Genomic DNA, 22,442 nt, shown 5'->3' with positions numbered 1-22,442 from the left:
TGGTAGATGAAGTATTTTGTGCAGACTTTCAGATGACTGCAGAAGCAATGAGTAAAGTGAGAAGGATAATACTGCACATTGGCACTGTGCCATCTCTGAACTGATTGCAGCTTTTAAAACCCATATGTTAATCCAAACCCAAACACCAAATTCAAGCAAGCTTTATATGTTTGAGTGTGGATAAAAAACAGAGGCATGCCCTCTCTCTGCCTAAGTTTTTGGTTTCCTTTCCATTGGCAGCCTGCCTTCTTGAAGGCTCTTAAAACTAATGGCTCAAAAGCTTGATGACTTTATCAGACTTCCTTGGGTAGCTGTGGCCCTACTCATTTTGTTAACTTTCAAAATCAAATATTGATTGTATCCCTTTATACTTTGGCTATTATAAAACCCAGAGTCAAATCTTTAGCCTAATTCTTAAAAACAGGCACACAATTTGAGCACTAAATTCAGTTTTGATTAAACTTGCTGAACTTTTTTTAAAGCCACCTTAAACAATCTTTGGAATAAAAAGATATAAATAAAAATCACATTCTCAGTGAAGCAAACTTGATGGAAAAGAAAGGGTGGTATGTTTGTTTTTTTGTTTGTAAAAAGAATATACAAATTTTATTACATGCTTCAGGCATGGGAGTATGCTAACCCAAGGACTGATTTTTAAAAATAAAAGGAACACCAGATAGTAACTTATCTTCTCTATTTCACTTTTCCTCCTAATACTATGCACTCTGGGCCTCATCCATTTTAGTGTCTATACTTAAGACGCTGAGGAAATTAACTTTTTTTTTTTTTTTTTTTTTCAGATTACAAGACCTCTTTACAAACCTCAAACATTTCAGGTTAAAATGCATCAACACATATAGGTAACTAACATTTATCAGTAATTTAATATTTGTAATTTAAGTGCTTTCATGTCAATAATTTCTTTAAATCTGCCTGGTTGTGCTAATTCTCATAATAATCCTAGCAAAATAGTATTTTCCTTTTCGCAGAAGAAGCAATTGATACTCAGGTTAAATTTTTTTTTTCCCCTCAAGATCATATTGTCATTAAGTGGTAAAACTTGAACATGAGTCATTGTTTTCAAGTCTTGTGCTGAGGTCTTACAAACCTAACAAAAATCAAGGACTGCACAAGTCATTTTATCCTGACTCCTTCTATGGTTCAATTTCTTTAAACAGAGAGAAAACTAAACATAAGGCCAGTATTCTTTCTTTCTTGATGCATCAATGACTCACCACAGTCCATGTGAGACTACCTAGGTGGTCTCAAAGAATGGCTGCCTCCAGGGCTCTGACTCAGGGCGGGAGGTACAGCTAAGACAGAGGACTCTACAATCCCACAGAGCCCCACACCTAGGCTGTTTTAGAACTAGATGCATTCAGGGCATTAGTTAGCTTCTGGGAACAATCCTTGGCTATGAGGTCATTGGAGCCCTCTTTGCAAATCTTCAGTTTTTCAGGGTGTGTCTGTTATGCTGTTAGCACTATAGTTCATCATGGCCCCCAGCTTGGAGTTAGTCTGTTAGTAATCCTGTTTAAAGAAGCCACTGTCCCAGACGACTCTCCCCCACCCCACTGCTGATACAAGCAAGAGTGACCTGAAGGAGGCTGAGACGCACCAGCACGCAGGGGACCCCTGGGAAGGAAGCAAAGGTAGCCCGGGAGGCACGTACCGGGACTGGGTCTGCTTAGTGATGTTCTTTATGGTCAAGCCCTCCTTTCCGATGATGGCACCAACAAACTGGGTGGGGACCAGGATCCGCAGCGGGAAATCAATCTGTCTGGCCTGAGAAGAGCCCCCAGGGGCGTGGCCTTGCTCCCGGGAAGAGTGGTCCCCACGCTGGGCTCGCTGAGGGGGCGAAGGGGAGCTCACCTCTTCATCCGGGATGTAGGAAATCTTGAAGGAGTAGTTCTCAAACTGATGCCCACTTAGCTTCTCGATGGCTCTGGAATGCAGCAGGGGCGGGAAAGCCTTGTCAGAGAGCGACGTGGAGAAAGACTTTCCCGGACGGGTTCGTCCGCTGGTTTACCAGGCGCCAGGCAGCTGCATGCCAGGCACTGAGGTGCGGTGGTGGGCGAGACAGGCAGCTCTGCTCCCTCGGAGCTCCGGTTAACTATCAAACAAGCCACCACCGTGCAGAGGCTCTCTTTCACACCCTGGGCTCTATCCCCCTCGCCTAAAACTCTTTGTAGATATCAGTACAAAACTGTCATTTTTTTTTTCTTTTTAATCACAACATGCATTTATTATTGAAAATTCAGAAATATGTGAGTACCAATAAAGACTTCTAATCCATTCTATTTTTTTCCTATCCTCCTTAAATGCAAGTGTATGATAAAAATGGATTAAGATGGTACATATAATTTTCTGATCTTTAAAAAATTAATAATCAACATTTTTCCATGTCATTATATTTTAATATAATTTTTAATGGCTGTTTAACAGTCCATTCAATTTACCCAAGTTTTTGCAATCGACTCTACTGTAGATATGTGTCTAAGGTCCCATCTTTCACAATTACATACAGCATTACCACAGGCATCTTTACAACTACAACTCCACACACAGGACAAATTCCTAGACTTACAACAGTGTTCTCAAACTTACTGGTTTTTTTTTTTTTTTTTTTAATTATATTTTTAGTTGTAGATGGACATGTTACCTTTATTTTATTCACTTATTTATATGTGGTGCTGAGGATCCAACCCAGTGCCTCACACATGCCAGGCAAGTGCTCTACCACTGAGCCACAACCCCCGCCCCTCAGATTTCTTTTTTTTTTCTTTCTTTTCTTTTCTTTTTTTTTTTTTAAAGGGGGAAGGTACTGGATATTGAAAAGAGAAGTGCTTACCACTGAGCTATACTCCCAACCCTTTTTATTTTTATTTTTTATTTTAAGACAGGGTCTCACTTGCTGAGGCTGGCCTTGAACTTTCCATTTTCCTGGGTCGCTGGAATTACTAATGTGCACCACTACACCTGGCTCTAAGTTCATAGATTTCTAACATTATTCTTAATTAAGTACTTCCCACTGGCCCTCTGGAAAGGTTTCAATATTTCCTATCCCACAGCAGTTTAGGAGAGTGTTTATGTCCCTGATCCTCAAAAGCACAGAACACTGTTATGTAAATCACAATTATCACTGTGATAGGGGTAAAGGATAACCCAACTTTTGTACTTTAAAAATTATATGTGAGGCAGAACAAATTCTTCACATGGTTTTGGCAGCATTAATCCAATTCTACTAGGTTAATGTATAGGGTTTGTGAATTTATCACAAAGCATCACTGTCTGAATTCAAAAAGGTAAGAGAGTAACATACGGATGTTCAACCAAGTGGCAGCAGGATAAAAACGAGTATGGTGATTGCTGGTGGGACTGTAAATTGGTGCAGTCACTCTGGAAAGCAGTATGGAGATTTCTCAGAAAACATGGAATGGAACCACCATTTGATCCAGTTATCCTACTCCTCAGCATATACCCAGAGGACTTAAAATCAGCATACAATAGTGACATAGTCACAATATGTTTATAGCAGCTCAATTCACAATAGCTAAGCTATGGAACTAGCCTAGGTACCCTTCAACAGATGAAAGGATAAAGAAAATGTGGTACAGGTACACAATGGAATATTACTCAGACATAAAGAAGCATGAAATTATGGCATTTGCTGGTAAATGGATGGAACTGAGACTATTATGCTAAATGAAATAAGCCAATTCCAAAAAACTAAAGGCCAAATGTTTTCTCTGATATATGGTTGCTGACACACAGTAAGGGTCGGGGCATGGTAGAAAAGAATGTCATTGGATTAGACAAAGGGGAATGAAGGGAAGGGAGGGGGTAGGAATAGGAAAGACAGAATGACTCTGATAACTTTCCTCTGTTCATATATGAATACATGACCAGTGTAACTCCACGCCATGTACAACCACAAGAAAGGAAAGTCATATTCAATGCATGTATGATGTCAAAATATAATCTGTCATGTAGAACTAAAAAAAAGAAAAATTAAAAAAATCAAGAATGGTGAATTTTTAATGCATCTTCTGCTGACAAGTATGCAAAAGTTAATAGCAAATAAATATCTTTTTCAGTGCAAAATTAACTTTCTGAAAACTGTTGGTTTAAGAATGTGTCAAAATATTTTCATATGTGTTAAAAACTAGCAAAAGAAGTTAAGACTATAATCCTGGATGGATATGTTAGATAGGAATTCAGGGACACCAAGATGGCGGAGACAGGGTATTAAAAAGAAGCTGCTAGAGGAAAGGACAATAAATCCCATTACCATGACAACTCCTGACAAATTTTATTTTTTAATTTTTAATTTTTTAACTTATTTTTTTGTATTTATTATGAACTTTACAGTCAGTTCTGTATATGCCAACAATCGTGTAGTTTCAACACTTAGTGATGTGAAGCACACCTGCTTGGTTCTAAAAAGAGAACGTGATGCAGCCTTCATTTCAGAGGAGATGAAGTGACTGAATTACTGTCTGCTTTTTAATGTTTCGACTAACCATTCCATTGCCTCATCAAGGCCAGTGCCTTTGGTTGCTGATGTTTTGAATATCTGCCATTTTCGGTCCTTCAAGGCAGGTAACCCAAGTGAGTTTGCCATCTCTGAGGGAGTCATGGCCTGCTCCATGTCTTGCTTATTTGCAAACACCACTAAAATGGCTTTTCTCAGCTCTTCTTCCTCCAACATGGCAACCAACTCTGATTTAGAAATGCCAATTCGGTCTCGGTCACAACTGTCTACTACATAAATGACTGCATCTGTGTTTGAATAATAACATCTCCAGTATGGTCTGATACTTGTCTGTCCTCCTAAATTCCAAACTTGGAATTTAAGGTTTTTGTATGTCACCGTCTCTACATTAAAGGCAATAGTAGGAATAGTAGTAACAACTTCTCCAACCTGTAATCTGTACAAAATTGTGGTTTTTCCTGCACCATCTAATCCCAAAATTAAAATCCTCATTTCCCGGGTTCCAAAGAGACTGGAAAAAATATTCGAGAAAAAGCCACCCATGATGACCCGCCAGTCGGCCCTCGCCGGTCCTCGGAGGCAGGCCTCGACTCTGCAACGACTGCTATTCCAGCCTCGGCACCGCCACCTCCGCTAGCTTTGCCCTCCAGCCACGGCTCCAAGGCAGTCTCCTCTGACAAGTTTTAAAGTGACCAATGGAAGTGGCCAGAATTCTAATTAGGTTTTCCAAAGTAACTAATGTGGGGGAAAGGATTGGAAAACATTCTAATCAGGTATCATAAGATAACTCAATCAGAGAAAATGGGGTAAGGCCTTCAATTAAGGCTATATAGGGAAAAGAATTCCCCACAGTTTGGGATATAAGACCCTAATTTCTCTGTGGCCCTGAGCCTCTCTTTCTGGCTCAGCCCACTCTGTTCTACCTAACAGAGTGCTATCTTCCCCTTAAATAAATATGTTCTCCATCTGTTACTTCTGTGTGTCTCAGTTCTTTGTTCAGGACACCTAGCACCTGAACTTGGACTGGATGTTCCAACAGTAACAGATATATAACCAAGGTTACGCCACATGCATAAAGTAGGACCACATGTAGCCAGGGTTCTAGCTATGATGACCTAACCAGCACTTCAAGGACCTCCTACAAAAAGGAACTTGTTTTGTTATTACTGGTTTTTTTAAAAGAATTTAATCCCATGTTTGTTAATAGCTAAGCTTAAAATTAACACAGAAGCAATGTAAAATGGGGACTGGGAGGAGAACCGTGTAGAGATAAGAACCTAAGCCATGTCCCACTCCCAGACAATTTACCTGCTGCTGCTGGCACTGAAGTGTAGCCTCTTTTTGATAATACATAGAGGAAAATTTGATGTTTCAGTATCCATTCAATGAACATGAACAGAAACAGGTTGTGCATCTTCCTCATGGAACATGGAGGAAGCTCTAAGTACAAAGGACTCCAAGTGGTTGTCAAAACAGAGTCTAGGAGATACAGCATTGTGGATCTGGTGCCCTCTACTCCTGACCATGTCAGGACATAGCATCCGCCTTGGTTTCAATGCCAATTGCAACATTTTTCAAGACAGTTTCTGCACGATCACCAAACATCCTGGTATGAATGTCCTGGGACTCTACTGCATATTGAAGGTGGCTGGAATGTGCTAGAGCTAAACCAATATGTCAGCTACGGCTCGGATGCCACCGAGCTCCTTGGATGTGTCTAAGGGAGCACAGATTGACCGCCACCAATTTCTCAGAAAAGGTTTATAAACACAGGACTCAATGGAATTGCAAGACAAAATCAAAATAAGTTTGAAAGGAAATAAACCTGAATCCACTTACATTTTTGCTTCCTCTCTTGTTGCATAGGTAACGTTGACAACGGCAGTTTCTGTGTCTGTGTTGACTATGGAAGAAACGAAAACTATAATATCATTTTTAAAAAGTCTGTCACTCTTTGGCTCAAGGTAGACAGACTAACTTTAGAGAAACTGTACCAAATACCTCACATAATGCTGTAGGCATTTACATTGTTATGTTTATTCACATACATTCACAGTAACTTGTCAACTCACATAACACATTTGTAATAGATTGTATACACAACAGTTATATTTTTCACTTATTTTATAAACACTCTTGCATGAATATATGTATTTTTTTGTAGTTTTCATTTTTAACGTTTACATGAAATTGCAGTGAGCAAATGTGCCATGATTTGCCTAACCATAACCCATACATAATCTGTTGCTCCCAATATTTACTACTATAAATAGTGTTGCTAAAAATCACCTTTGTTGCAAACATCATTTGACTTTGTATTCTTCTGAATTACTTCTGTAGGCTAAAATAAATTGAAGAAGAAAATAATTGGGTAAAAGAACATGATACTTTTTTTTCTTTACAGTGCTGGGGATCAAACAGGGCCTTACTCATGCTAGGCAAGTACTCTACTACTACATCCATAGCCCTAATAAGAAGCTTTTTTTCTTTCTTTCTTTCTTTCTTCAGCACTGAAGATTGAATCCTAGGATGCTCTATCATTGAGCTAATCCCCAACCTTTTTATTTTTTGATATAGGGTCTTACTAAGTTGTCCAGGTTGGCCTCAAACTTGAGATCCTCCTGCCTCAGCCTCCAGAGTTACTGGGATTACAGGTAGGTACCATCATTCTGGGCCTCAAGATGATGCTTTTTATGCATATTTGGACTGCTCTCCTATAATTTTGGATCAATTTTATTGTACTACTACTAAGATACAAATTTTGATTATGATTTTCATTTAAAATAATTACAAATATAAAATCAGAAAATGATCTATATATTAAATTTAATTGACAAGTAAAAACTATATATTTACAGTATACAACATGTTTTGATAAATGTATATATTATGGAATGGCTTAATCAAGCTATAACAATGGGTACATTACCTCACACACTATTTTTTTGTGGTGAGAACACTTTAAATCTACTCTCAGGAATTTTCAACTATACAATATACTGTTATTTACTGGAGTCACCATGATGTACTTACTCTCTTGCATATTCTTCCCTTCTAAATGAAATTTGCATCCTTTGGTCAACATCTCCTCTACCTGGCAACCCTCAGCCTCTGCTAACCATTATTTTTTCAAAGTCCTTTAATTCTTCATTCATTAACAAAGTTGAACCATTACTACTTTTGTTTCCCCATGACTGAATTCCTTGACTGCTTGTGTGAGTTAAATCTAGTAACTGTGAACAATAAAGGAAACTGACAACTCTAAGTAACTTGAATAAAGGAGAGAACACATCAACTCTGAGACGGGCCAGTGAGGGCTCACTCTTGTTAACTGGCTTGTCTTGGTTCATAATTGCTCGTCTCTTCTTCTATAGTTAGAAATTCAAAAGTAAAAATATTTTCCAGATAAATTTTCTCCACTTAAACCAGTTTAAGATTAAGCTAAAAATATTTATTTTTCCAAAACAGACATGACTGAATCGAATCCTCCCTTTCAACAAGCTGTTGGAGGGGCTGAGAATGTAGCTCCGTGCCAGACTGCTTGCCTCACATGCTCAAGGCCCCAGGTTCCACCCCCTGCACTACAGCAAAACAAGCTGTTAGGGGATTTAGAGTTAACAACCACATTAAGTTAATTTAAGAAAATCATCATAAAGCTGCTTTACAAAGCGATAATAAAATCCAATAACTGTGCATCATGCTTGAGCGTCAGGAATTCTGTAACCCCCTCCGCCTGTCCAAAGTTTGTGGAAAGGCTACTTTTTCTGGTTTACAATTTCCATAAGATTCTCAAAGGGATTTGGGAGCTCAAAAGGGTTAAAGATTTTCAGGTTAAAAACATAGTTTGTCCAATAACTTGAAAGTAGCTTCAGCCTTTACGGGCTCAGGGGTGCACAGTCATCAGCAAGAACTACCACTGAGATCCATGGCATAAATGCAGAGCCCCGCCCTAGCCGTTGCACGGAAATGCTAATTTACACTTGCCCAGAAAAGTCCTCACAGTTCAAAACGGGACCTGTGCCCGTAACTGTCCTCTCAGTATGGAACAGAAAGCTGCAGAAGTTTCCTCCGGGCTCTTTTCTAGGGCTGCAGATGAGGCTGCAGAGGCAGACTCCCAGAAAGCACTGGGTGTGAGCCTCCTGAATACATCTGTCCACTAAGACTCAAATTCTCAGGTTCTCTTTCCGCTCCTTAGCCATATTCCCTGTTCTTCAAAAAGGTTTCTCTTCAGAAAACCAGGCAGATCTTTGATTCTGGAATGAGCTGAGAGCTTCATTCAAATCATGTATTTCACTGGATTTGAAAGCTATAATGTTTTCTAAAACTCTACCAAAAATATTTTCTTCCCTTTGAATTAGGAATAACTCACAAAAAAGGGTTAAACAAGAACCCGATAGTTCTGTCCTGTAGTTGTGAGGACACGGGAAATAATCAGTCTCTAGGGCACAGATGCCTCAGAGACTGTAAACTGCCCCAGGGACCCAGGATATTTCCTTTCTTTTCTTTTTTTGGTACCAGGGATTGAACCCAGGGGTGCTTAACCACATTCCCAACCCTTTAAAATTTTTTAAAAAATTTAAGACAGAGTCTAGATAAGTTGCTTAGGGCCTTGCTAAATTGCTGAGGCTGATTTTGAACTGTGATCCTCCTGCCTCAGCCTCCTGAGCCACTGGGATTACAGGGGCTATTTCTTCCTTGGATAGCACTACATGGAATTTATAACATGGTCTTAGCTAGTAACTTATAGGTTCATGTCTGTAAGGCTATCTTGCTAACCACATCCTATCATTAGAATGTCTTCTTGTTCATGTGGAAGAAAATAAGAACTGAGAAACAATTCTTGTAAATCATGTCTTCATTCTGAGCTCTTTCCATTAACCTTTGGGCATGGACAGGTAGGAGCATGAATGTGAATAATATTTTTAATATTCATGGAGTGGGGAACATCTTTACTGCTATAAAACTATTATATTGGGGCTGGAGAGATAGCTCAGTCAGTAGAGTGCTTGCTTGTAAGCACAAAACCCTGGGTTCAATCCCCAGCAATCAAAAAAAAAAAAAAAAATTCATATCAGGCATTTGATATGGCATTGATATCAGGGACAGTGGCATTCATATCAGGGACTGACTTTTGGAATGTACTTTTCTGGTTCTCTCTCTCTGTTTTTTTTTTTTTTTTTTTTTAATAGAGTTTTATAGTTAAACATAGTAGTTGGGTGCATCCTGACAAAATCTAAATGTACAGAATTTGATTTCAGTTCATGTTCCCCCACTTTTTCCTTCCTTCCTCCCTCCCTCTCATTCGCCTTCCTCCACTACTGATCTTCCTTATGCTCATCTATTTATTTATTTTTTTACTGGTTCTCTTTACTCATAAAGGTAAAATTCCCTGTGGTGTATTTATACATGCACATAGTATGAGTTTTTAAAATTCATTCCTCACTTTCTTCCCTTTCCTATCCCTCCTCTCTCCCTCTCAACCCCCTCCTTCTACTCTACTGACCTTTATGATCTTTATGATATCTAATCCTCCCCTCCTTTCCTTTATTTTGCTCTAGCTTCCACATATGAGAGAAAACATTCGACCCTTGACTTTCTGAGACTGGCTTATTTCACCTAGCTTGATGTCTCACTTTCTATCCACTTATTGGCAAATGCCATAATTTTATTATTTCTTTATGGATGAGTAAAACTATTGTGTATGTATATCACGATTTCTTAATACAGTCATCTATTGACAGGTTCTGAGTTAACTCCATAATTTGACTATTGTGAACTGTGCTGCTTAAACATTTTTCTGGGAGTTCTAATGAGTTACATAAGATACCAGCTTCAGCAGGTCTTCCCTCACTGTTTGTTTTTTTTATTTTCTTACTCTTTTTTTCTTTTTTTTTTTTTTTTTTTTGAGGTGCTGGGGATTGAACCCAGGGCCTTGTGCTTACAAGACAAGCACTCCACCAACTGAGCTATCTCCCCAGCTCATACTTTTTTTAAATTATAGAATTGCATGCTTTAGAAGATAAAAATGAGGATGGCAGAAATGAGGATGGGCCTTTGTAGTACTGTTTTAAAGACAGTGGTTCTTAGACTTGAGTGCACAAAAAAATCACTCAGTATACTTGGATTTCTGAGCTCTTGCCCCAAAGAGTCTTATTAGTGAAACCTTACAGTGGAAAGCTAGGAACTGCATTTTCATAAGCATGGCTAGAGATTTTTGGGATAGGGGTCCTACTCTATGGAAAACATTCAGTCCAGGACATTAGGGATGTGTTCCTTTTAGCTGATAAAAGGAAGGAACAGCAGTGTAAATCCAATGACTCCCAAGTGAATTCAGCTCACCCCTTCCGGACAGTGTTTGTCTAGTGCCTGAGCACACTGTACAGTAGAAGGAAAACAGGCTGAAGATCATATTTACTTGAAAAACAAAACTATATAGACATATACAAAGATACAGGTATCTCTCACACACAGTTATATAACCATACACCTTAGGAATCATGCTTCAAAGGAATATGAATTTACTATTTTTCTCTGGAGTTGACCCCAGCCTATAAGAAATAATAGGTATTTTCCCTTTCCAAAACTCAGGCTAATTTCCTCACTTATTACCTTGTTCCACATTCTCCACTGTTCCATACTGAGCCAAAAGTCCATCCAGTACCTGTAAAAGGAAGCTGCAGTGTCAGAACGGGAAGAAAATATCACACTCACACACACAAAAAATGATATAGTAATATTCCCCAGCAAGTGAATTAAAGCAAAACAAGGGTGGACACAGAAATGTTTAATTAAACTGCTTTCAGGCCTTCCAGAAAAACAGTTAGAACTGAACAAATACATGGGACTTTGATTTGCTTATTGTCTCCCAAGTAATCTGTTCACTATAGTGACACCACAGAATTTCAGAGCCTTGACAGCTGTTGACAATCATTCATTATGATGGCTGGACTTACTCACTGCTCTTGAAATGAGAAGCAGAATTAAGTGCAGGGCTCACTTTTCCTTCTTGGAAGATTTAACAATTCTTCCTTCAGTTTTCCTCCAGGGATCTCCTTATTTTTTAAAGCAGCAGGATGTGTATATTTAAAACTTTCCATAATAAAAAAATTTTTTTTAAAGAAATGAAAACATTAGACAAAAATTCTGTTTCCTTCAAGGCTATTTTGATTTCCTTTGGGTTGAGGAATAAAATGCGGGACAGTTTTTAAATAATGCAATAAAGCCACTCCCACTATTCTATCTTAATTTAATTTAAGATAGCAATCGTAGAAGTTTTATGGCTTTGAAAATATATCTTAACTGTTACTCATAGTAACTAATTGAAAACAAACAAAAAACCTGCTCAAACTAACAAAGAGCTTTCTATTTTTGTTGGTTTTCCATGGATTTTTTAAAATCATAATTTGGAAAGATAAGATCTTTTACAAAATTGTGAAATAAAAATCACAAATCTGGTAAGCAGTTTGGTTTCACAGCTTGTTTGCTGGAGTTTGGCAGTCTGGCTCTTGAGAAGACAGCATGAGAGATCAAAGTGCATTCCATATAGAGGCCAAATATATCCCCAGACCCATGGCCAACATATACTAGGGCACTGAGAAAAGACGCAGGACCTAGACTCTGCAGAGAAGTCTGAGGACCTCTAATTTCTAAATGTGAAAGGAAACTGAAAAAGGGAGAAAGTGTCTTGGTAATCCATGAAAAAGAAATATTAACCTACCTCCCACTGCAGGTGAGGAGGGATGTTTCGAATCTGAATTTTCCTGCTCCTGTAAAGATAAAATCACATTCTATAACACTTTCTTCAGGACACCAACTTCAGCAAATAACAAACACAGGCTTAAGACCATAATTGAGTTCACTTTATCACTGTATTTACCGAGGCAGCCACAAAAGATTCCTACTGTGAATCATAAGCATCATGTTTTCAGATTTTCATTTACTTTGGGGGAAAAAAATCTGAGAAATCCTAACAAACTAAAGAAACAACAATTTAAATACAGATCTGCCCTTCCAATTTCCTACCAAAGTAGTTAGAATTTAAATTGCCATATAGATTCTGTTTCTAAAATTTCCTTCGAAATTAATGGTCCTATAACTGACCTTCCCCCAAACGGTACTAGGTTTGAACATGCTACATAAAGTTCCACATATCATGGGCTTTAGAAAGGTTGGATTTACAACAAATGGGATGGAATAAAACTGAAAAGTTTCTTCACAGCAAAGAAATAAGAATATGAAGAGAGAGTCTACAAAATGAGAGAAAATCTTTGCCACCTGCCTCAGATAAAGCATTAATCTCCAGGACATACAAAGAACTCAAAAAACCTAATGTCAAAAGAGCAAATAACCCAATTACTAAATGGGCAAAAGAACTGAACAGGCACTTCACAGAAGAAGAAATATGATGAGTCAACAAATATATAAAAAAAAATTCACCATCTCTAGCAGTTAGAGAAATGCAAATTAAAACTACACTGAGATTTCATCTCACTCCAGTCAGAATGGCAATTATCAAGAATATAAGTAACAATATATGTTAGTGAGGATGTGGGGGAAAAGGTACATTGTTGGTGGGACTGCAAATTGATGTATCCTCTCAGGAAAGCAGTATGGAGATTCCTCAGAAAACCTGGAATGGAACCACTATTTGACCCAGTTATCCCACTCCTTGGCATCTACCCAAAGGACTTAAAATCAGCATATTATAGTGATACAACCATATCAATGTTTATAGCAGCTCAATTCACAATAACTAAACTATGGAACCAATCTAGGTGCCCTTCAACAGATGAATGGATAAAGAAAATGTGGTATATAAACACAGTGGAATGAATACCACTCAGCCATAAAGAGAAATGAAATTATGGCATTTGTTGGCAATTGGAGGGAACTAGAGACTCTCATTCTAAGTGAAATAAGCAAAAAAAACCAAAGGCCAAATGTTCTCTCTGATATGTGGATGCTAACTCACAATGGGGGTTGGGGGCAGTAGGGAAGACCAGAAGTACTTTTGGTTAGACAAAGGGGAATGAAGGGAAGGGAGGGGGTTAATGGTAGTAGGAAAGATAGAATGAATCAAACATTACTTTTCTATGTGCACATATGAATACAGGACCAATGTAATTCTACATCATTTACAACCAGAAGAATGAGAAGTTATGTTCCATATATGTATAATATGTCAAAATATATTCTACTGTCATGTGTAACTAATAAGAATAAAAAAAGAAAATTGAACAAAAGCAAAAAAAAAGGGTTAGATTTAATTGACTTCTTACTTAACAAATAAAATTTTATTTTCAGAACCATCTGAATTGGTAATACAGTATGGTTAAAAATTTAAGACACTGTAAAAAGGTAGGCTGTGAAAAGTCTTCCCCAGCCCCACCCAGAAATGCTTTTACTATTTCTTTGTGTTGCCTTCAGTTTCTTTGTGTAAATACAAACTTACTTTGCCCCCTTCTTACAGAAACATCTGCATATTCTACACACTGCATCTTGCTTTTTCCACATAACAGTAACATCCTGGAGATCTCTCTCTCTTGGTAGTAAGAGAATTTCCTCAGTCTATTTTATACCACAGAGATGTCCTTGCAAATATTTTGCCCATCCCCTACCCATGGACATTTGGATCTTTCCCTGCCTCTTTATGGCAATAGTTCACATAAAATTGCCGACAGCATCCCATACAGTGGCTACATGGAAATTCTCCATGAAAGATGTCACTAAGTCTATTTGTGGAAAAGGCACCAGAATTTAAGGAAACGGGATACTTCTAAAGAAAAATATTTTTATTATTCCCAAATATAAACACTGACTTCAATTGCTAATCAAAATTTATTGGTAGAAATTCCATAATAAGAAACACATGCATGAGTACTAAGAAATCTGAACAAAGACAGCTACTATAGCATTATTTATAACAAAGATTGGAAGCTAAATATCTATCAACTGAAAATCAATAAATAATTAAATAGCCATAATATGGAATATCATATAGCTGTAAGAATGAAGTAGATGTATATAGGTACAGTGTCATAGGAAATGCTGTTGCAAGAGAGTCCATTACAGATCAAGTTGATCCTATTTTTTTAAAAGCACTAACCAAAACTATACTATTAAATGTGTGCACATGTGTGCACAGAAAAAAAGTGGCTACAAGAATATCTCTTTGGTAAAAGGGTACTTTTAATTCTCATTTTTAAAAATAGAAATATATTCATGTCTTATGTTACTTGCTTTAAAAAATAAACAGTTAAAATTTCTAAAGTTGCTTTAAATATACAAGATTTTTTTTAAAAAAAGTATACTGGAGCCTGCTAACTAAAGGAGGAAGAAAAAGAAAAGGAGGCGATGACGGCAGCAAACACCTCCTTTTTTCCATGATTAGATTAGGCCTTCTTGCAATCTTAACAGAATATTAATTTATATGGCAATATCTTTGTTCAAAGTGCTCAGGGAAACTGCTCAGGGCAGATAATCCTGCATCCTCATTGAAACAGTGGTGTTTCCCTGGGATACTTCACATAAAGACTGGATATCAGACCGTCAGTTTAGTAACCAGAACTGATTAAGTTCTAGTGTTAAGCAGGACATTAGGAGCAACCATCTCTACAATAAGTGGTGGGGATAGGGAAGAACAGAATTACTTTACATTAGGTAGGGGGGAATGAAGGGAAGGGAAGGAATATGGGGGTAGGAAGGATAATAGAGTGAAACAGACTTTATTACCTCATGTACACATATGACTGCATGACTGATGTGATCCCACAATATGTCTGATCAGAAAAATGAAAAATTACACTCCATTGATGTATGATCTATCAAAATGTATAAATGCATTCTACTGTCATATACAACAAATTAGAATTAAAAAAAAATAGAACAAATAAAGAAAAGCTTGTCTGGTGTACCTCTAACCTCAGATCTAGATAAAGAAAGAAAAAAGAACTGAGAACTAAAAAAAAAAGAGGAGTGGAGATGACCAGAGCATAACCAATGACCTAGTGCCCAGTCGGTCACTGTGAGCCTCCTGAGAGACTGTCTTTCAGGTCAGGAGCTGGCTCCCACTACATCCTGTGGACACCAAACCTTCTCATCGGGATGTCGTCCCCTTCTTCTCTGGGAGGGACTTCTGAGTGTCCTTCAGTCCCACAGAGCTTTCCGGGATGGCTCCAGGAAGAACGGTTTCTTCTGCATCCTAGCTTTTCTCACAGCTCACACTTCGCTATGACCGTCTGTCTGTAGGTGCTGCCCCCTCCCTGGTGACTTCTTCAAGGGCAGATCTTTGTTTACTAGTTTACTGTCCAATACGGCATCGAGTGCACAGTAGAAAAGGAAACCACGAAACTCCAGGAGCTAGACACGCACCCCTATTGCTGGCGGTAGTCTGTTCATGCGGACCCTCCGGCCTCACCCAGGAAGAGAAATTGTCATTTCTCCTTTGCCAGGCAGCCTAAAGGAGAGGGAAGGTGTGGAGAGAAGGCTGTGCTCTGCTCTGAGTTATACCACGATGCACAACAGTCAGTCTTTAGGCTGTCCCTATTCCTGAATTATTTCATTTCGTAAAACAAGTAGTTTGCCATGAGTCACTCCATTGTGAATACCAATGCCAAGGTAGAATGGCTCTATGCCTTGTTCATACAAGTAAACAACCACATGCCCAGCATGACCCTAAAGCACAAGTTGATAAATAACTCATTTGTGCTAACATATCAAACTAAATAAGGAGCACCTGGATACATGGGCATTCCAAATCACATCAAAAACACTAGACAGGGCCAGCACAGAGGCCCACCCCTGTAATCCTAGCAGCTCTGGAGGCTGAGGCAAGAGGATCATGAGTTCAAAGTCAGCCTCAGCAATAGCGAGGTGCTAAGCAACTTAATGAGACCCTGTCTTTAAATAAAATATAAAATAGGGCTGGGGATGTGGCTCAGTGGTCACGTGCCCCTGAGTTCAATCCCAGTACCTCAAAAAACAAACAAAAGCACCACACCAGACAGAGGAGCTTATCAACCCTACCTGACATGACTCCTCATCTAAGACCCATCAAAAGAGAGCCCCTGTTCCCAAGACAGGACATAGCAGGATCCTGACTCCATCACCTGGTCACTCATTACAGCCTTGCCCAGGAAAATCGCCACAGTGATAACCTCCAATTCTGTTCAGCACCGTGCAGGTTCTTCTGCCTGTAGGAATGACACATGGCCCACTCCAACTCAGTACCTGAACACTGCTGGCCCCCCCCCCCCCCCGCATTTGGGAACTGTGTCCCTCCATTCAGGAACCTGCAGAACTGGTTCATTAAAACCCTTATCTGACCTCCTACAGTCGTTCTTAGCACTGGAATCTGCTTTCTGCCTTTGTTCTTGGCACAGCATCCTGTAAAGCTGAGCCTTAGTCCTTAGTCTTTCTGTAATTCATATATGTTGTGTGACATATGATCTGTGACTTGATTATAATAGAGATTAGAAATTAAGATTGGAATGTAATAAAAGAATTCATGATTGCCAGCCCATGACTACGAGGTGACCCACGAGCACTTGGTGGACAGCAAATGATGAAAGCAGTGTAGCTTGCAAATTTATTGTTACGTGGAAAGACACAAACAGGCTGAGTTTATGTTAAGGTTTAGTTTGCTCAGGACAGAAGAGCAAGCTCTTTTCCCTCTTTTAGCTTGGTCATAAATGAGAAGTGTGGATCTTATTCCTTTTGAAATTCATAAAGCATGCTCCTCTTTAAAAAAGGCAAATTCATATGATGACTTAAAAAATTAGAAAACAAATCTTAGAAAACAAATCTGTTCCTTGCCAAAAATAAATATATATATGTACATATATCTATTTCACAATTCCTTTGTCTTAAGAAAGAAATCAAGAGGCTGGGGGGTGTAGCTCAGTGGTGGAGCACTTGTCTAGCATGTGTGAGGCACTAGGTTTGATCCTCAGCACTGAATATAAATTAAAAAAAGTAAAGGTCCATCGCCAACTAAAAATATATCAAAGAAAAATAAATCAAGCTTCTCTAAGCACATGTAAATGGAATTTCTCATCCTCACTGCCATGGAATTATGACAGCAGTGTCCTAGCTGGTCTTCTGTCTTGGGCCTCCCTCTTCTGGCCTCCATTCCTCATCTGGCTGCCAGTGACTTCCTAAAACACAAGCATGCTGGTTCCTGGTTCTTCCTGCCTTCCTTGAATGGCTCCTGTCCCTTTATCCAAATTCCCCTTTTTGACCCTGTGCCTCTCCCCTTTCCCATCTCTCTTTGAGCACTCCTGTCACACCAAACTGGTATACCTGTAGTTTCTAAGGTACCAGGGTTGGGCTTTCATACGTGCAGTTCACCTCAAGAGGAAAGAGGTCAGTAGGGGTATGGCTGCGTTTTCCCCCCGTAGTACTAGGAATTGAACCCAATGGTCCTCCACCACTGAGCCATGTACCTCCCAGCCCTTTTTATTTTGAGACAGGGTCTTGCTAAGTTGCAAAGGCTGGTCTTGAACTCAAAAACCTCCTGCCTTAGCCTCCTGAGTAGCTGTGATTACAGATATGCATCACAGGGTCCAAATGCAATGTGTGCTTTCTTTTTGGTACCAGGGATTGAACAGAGAGGCACTTTACTACTGAGCCACATCCCCAGTCCTTTTTTATATTTAGACACAGGGCCTCACTAAGTGGCTGAGGCTGGCTTTGAATTTGCCATCCTCCTGCCTAACCCTCCTGAGCTGCTAGGATTATAGGCATGTGCCACCGGGCTGGGCAAAGGGTACTTTTTTTTTTTTAATATATTTTTAGTTGTAGATGGACACAAGACCTTTTTATAATTCATTTATTTATTTATATGGTGCTGAGGATCAAACCTGGTGCCTTACACGTGCTAGGCAAGCGCTCTACCACTGAGCCACAACCCCAGCCCATGGGTGCTCTTTAATATAAAATATACACAGACTCTTTCCCCTGGGCTTTGGGAACTCAAAACTTCCTGCTCTCATATTCAAGGAACTAAGGCAGGAAATCCAGCCTCCATGCATTAGGAGAAGGGAAATGCAGCCTGGCCTGGCTGGGAAGCTGGCTACTTTGATTCTATATTCTGGTTAGTTGGTGCTTATACATGTGTAGACCATCAATTGTAAAGAACTACAAAACAAAATATACTTAACTCCAATTAATCTAACAAATTTAGCTGATGGTTTCCAAGGCCTTTCAACATATAAATACCTCCATGTGTTCTGTGTGACTATGTTACTATCTATGCACTGTAGGTGTCCAGAGCTAATAGAAGGTTCCAACTGAGTGAATTTCAAATAAACTAGATGTCTGTTATGAATTTCAAGGGCTTGGCAGAACTTAATTTTGTCATGGTCAGATTTGTTGCTAAAATAAGTAGACAATCGGCCGGGGAGATAAAAATCACAATTATTGAGGAATCTCTGTGAAACTTAAGAACCATTTCTTCTGCATTCTCAGGGAGTGGGGGGAAGTAAAGCACCTTGCATGTGAGGATAACCTCTGGTTTTCAGGTATATTATTAAGCACAGGTGTGATCAGTCACCTTGGGAACTAACCCAAGCCTTGACCACACTGGGGGCTTGAGCAGAGAACAACGTTAAATGAATTGTGGGGACTTGGCTCATGGATATTCAGGGAACGTGTGGGCAAGGGGGGTCACAGAGGAAGCAAGGGAGCCCTGGGAGAGTCCTCTGGGGCTCAGTCAAGGATTCACCCCAGCTAGGGCCTGCCAGTTCCCACCGCAGCTCTGAGATCCATCAATGCCACCAAGCCCTCATCTTGGAGGGAAATTAGAGGGCCCCGGAGAGTGTGCTGTCTGTACACAGAGACAGGTGTACTGACCAACTCCAAGGACAGTGGCAGAAATGGGGCTGAGACCACCAAAGCCTCCCAGTCTCAGTCATAATGTGCTGTAGTCAAATTGTGCTGTGTGCTGCACACTCATGATGTTTGAGGGATTCTGTTTCCCAGTCCTCATCAGTATGAAAAGTTCCCCTTAAAACTTCTCAACATTCGGGAGGCATCCTAGGCTGAACTGAACTAGGACCTAGGCCTGCTCAGGGAAGCAAACAAATGGCTGGTGAAAGTCAAGTCCAATCCTTACCTGACAGTCGATTAAAGTTCTCCTTCCCCCTCCCTCCCTTGCTCGCTTATGCACTCTCTCTCTCCCCCCAACACAGGAATAGCAGCAGTGTCATGGCCAAATCATAAAATAATTACATCCAATATTATGGTGACCCCTTGCAAAGTGTCTGAGCCAGGAAAATTGCACTTAGGAATCCCATAACTTCCCTTGCTCTATAAACTCATGTCCATAAAACCATAAACCCCCAGAAACTCAAATAACTCATACTTCCTGAGGATCAGGGACAGAATTCATAAAAGTTCACTCATTTAATGGAACAGAAAGCAGTGAATATGGTAAGTGCCTTGGTCGATTTGGGCGACTACAACAAAATACCATAGACTGGGTGGCTTATAGACAACAAAAACTTATTTCTCAAGTGTAGGAGGCTGGGAAGGCCAAGATCAAGGTACCAGCATCTGGTGAGGGCCTTCATGCTGCAGCATCCCACGGTGGAGGGAAGAGTGTGAGAGGGAGGGAGACAAGGAGACAGGCAGAGACGGGGTGCCTCTTAAGGCTCTCACATCTTACTGTTCTTACCTATGAACTGGGCAGGATAGGGGGAACAAACTTTCTGATCACAGCAATATGCAATAGTCCAAGACCTTGTAATTTGTTTACCTTATCATTCCCTCTCAAAGAGCCCACCAGCTCATAAAAAGACCTTGACTCTTGAAGAGGTCACTAACAATACCAGGTTTCTGTTTTGAGGGAAACTTCTAGATCTTTCTCCTCCCCCCATTTAATTATAAATACTATGTATTAACTCCAGAGATTCTTAATTGTTTGCTGTTGAAAGAAGTACAAAGGGAAAGGAGAGAAGTCAGTGGGATAGCTAGACAATAACTATATATCTGTTAGGGGGCTGGGGTTGTAGCTCAGTGGTAGAGCACTTGCCTCGCATGTGTGAGGCAATGAGTTCGATTCTCAGCACCACATATAAATAAAGGTCCATTGACAACTAAAATAATAATAATAATAATAATAATAATAATAATAATAATAATAATATATGTTAGAAGACAGGTCAGATGGTCACTCCTGGACAAGACAGAGAAGGTATTCCCCTATCTGGTTGGGTATGATGAGTACGATCTGCACTAAATGACCAGTAAGCTTCATTCCAATGCTAGGATTCTAAAATCTTTTGGTAAGGGGTGTGAAAGCTATTTCCATCCCAAGGAACCCATATGCTTGTTTACATACTGGAACCATCCTACACTGTCCTAGTGACATATATCACCAGGTTCCTCAGAGATTCAACAGTTTATCTCTTTAAAAAGAAATTTAATATCTGACTTTTTAAAATTTTCTCATGAGCTGGCTTCTTTTACTAGAATAGTGATAAACAGTCTAACTATTTGAACCCAAACAAGACTAAACATCTAAATAATTATTCAAGGAAAGACAAATATTTTTCTTTGTCAGAGACCTCTTTAGGAAACTGAGGGGGAAAATCCCTGACACAGGAAAACTGACAGTCTTATGTAGGTCTGTGTATAATTCCCCACAGATAATATCGTCTCTCACACGTGCTACCTCCTCCTCAACTCGTTCTGTGACAATATAAAGAAACAGGGTTGGGTCTGGGGTTGTAGATCAGTGGTAAAGCGCTGGCCTAGCATGTGTGAGGCACTGGTTCAATTCTCAACACCGCCTGTAAATAAATAATATAAAAATCCATTGACAACTAAAAAATATTTAAAAAGGAAAAAAAAAAAAAAAAAAAAAAAAAAAAGAAGAAGAAGAAAAGAAACTGTTACCAGAACTTCTCCATGGGCTTCACTGAACCCTCTCTCTTCCCCATCCCTCAAGTTACTCTATGGGATGAAGTCTAATAAGGTTTCAAAGGTACACCCAAAACATTCTTCACAGTGCTCTTAGCGGGAAGGTCTCCCCAAACCACTACTCATCTCATGAATGCTGCTCATCTCGCTGAAGCCCTACCACTCCTCAGGATGCACACATTGCCACCTACACTTTTAAGGTAAATAAACTTGAGACGCTGATGAGTCCCTTATCTCACTCTAGCAGCTGGGATGTGATATTTTTTGACTTTTGTTATTTATATTTCAATCGATGCTCTAAAAAGGTCATTCTGGAATTGTCAATTTACCAATAAAAAAAAAAATCAATATTTGAAGTATGTATTTCATGCCAATGAATTTTGGACAAGATGGGGTCCCTTGGACAAGTCGTAGGAAAATGCATCTTAGGAATGCATGTCTAGTTATTCCTTTCAGCCTTAACTTCAACTGCAGACTCTGACCAAAAATATCTCCTCCAGGAAGGGTTATTTTGAAAATTTCACCAGAGGTGGTGAGTATGTGGAAAATCATCCACCTCAGTTTTGTTTATCACTGCCCACTGCACCCCAGGCTGAGGCCAAGCCTCACTGGGCAAAAATAAGTTTGAGAACTCTACCCCAAATATGGGTTATTATACAGGGAAGGATACAGAGAGCCAGACACAGTCCTCAGAAGGGCTAGGACATTCATGTGTACCCACGTACAAACGTGTATTTGGATTCAGGAAGGTGAGATTTTGAGTTGTATGACTGAGTCTTTGTGAGCCATAAATCTGCATGCCTGCCCCCATTTTTTCAAGAGCTAAACAAGAGTAAGAAATGAAAGCATTTCCTTTAATGTTTTTATTCTGAAGTTTCTAATTAAGATAAATTCAAACATATTTCTAGAGAAGTGATTAATTACTTTTATATAGCCCCTCTACTCATTATCTGTAGGACTAACTAGGGGGAAAAAAACACCAAATATTTACATATAGTAATTTGAGCCTGGATAAATAACATATATA

The 22,442-nt window shown here is 39.4% G+C and overlaps 2 protein-coding genes across 4 annotated transcripts in view; both read right to left on the bottom strand.

Annotated features, from left to right (window-relative positions):
- IGF2BP2 (insulin like growth factor 2 mRNA binding protein 2) overlaps nucleotides 1-22,442 on the bottom strand; it is a 157,361-nt gene that overhangs the window by 31,832 nt on the left and 103,087 nt on the right. For 2 of the 3 annotated variants that reach the window (XM_079100617.1, XM_079100619.1), the window contains exons 3-6: nucleotides 12,213-12,261; nucleotides 11,105-11,156; nucleotides 6,335-6,398; nucleotides 1,673-1,945 (exon numbers count right to left, since the gene is read on the bottom strand). In XM_079100617.1, the coding sequence (XP_078956743.1) occupies nucleotides 1,673-1,945; nucleotides 6,335-6,398; nucleotides 11,105-11,156; nucleotides 12,213-12,261 (438 nt within the window). Of the gene's footprint in view, nucleotides 1-1,672; nucleotides 1,946-6,334; nucleotides 6,399-6,784; nucleotides 6,837-11,104; nucleotides 11,157-12,212; nucleotides 12,262-22,442 lie in introns of all 3 variants that reach the window. The other variant, XM_079100618.1, reaches the window with a different exon arrangement.
- LOC306637813 (ADP-ribosylation factor-like protein 1) lies at nucleotides 4,344-5,115 on the bottom strand. Its single transcript, XM_079100632.1, has one exon. The coding sequence runs from the start codon at nucleotides 5,036-5,038 to the stop codon at nucleotides 4,493-4,495; it is 546 nt and encodes a 181-aa protein (XP_078956758.1). The 5' UTR covers nucleotides 5,039-5,115; the 3' UTR covers nucleotides 4,344-4,492.

The sequence above is a fragment of the Sciurus vulgaris genome (genome assembly GCF_902686455.1).
Source record: "Sciurus vulgaris genome assembly, chromosome: 10".
NCBI lineage: Eukaryota > Metazoa > Chordata > Mammalia > Rodentia > Sciuridae > Sciurus > Sciurus vulgaris.
This window is presented reverse-complemented; position numbering and strand designations above follow the sequence as displayed.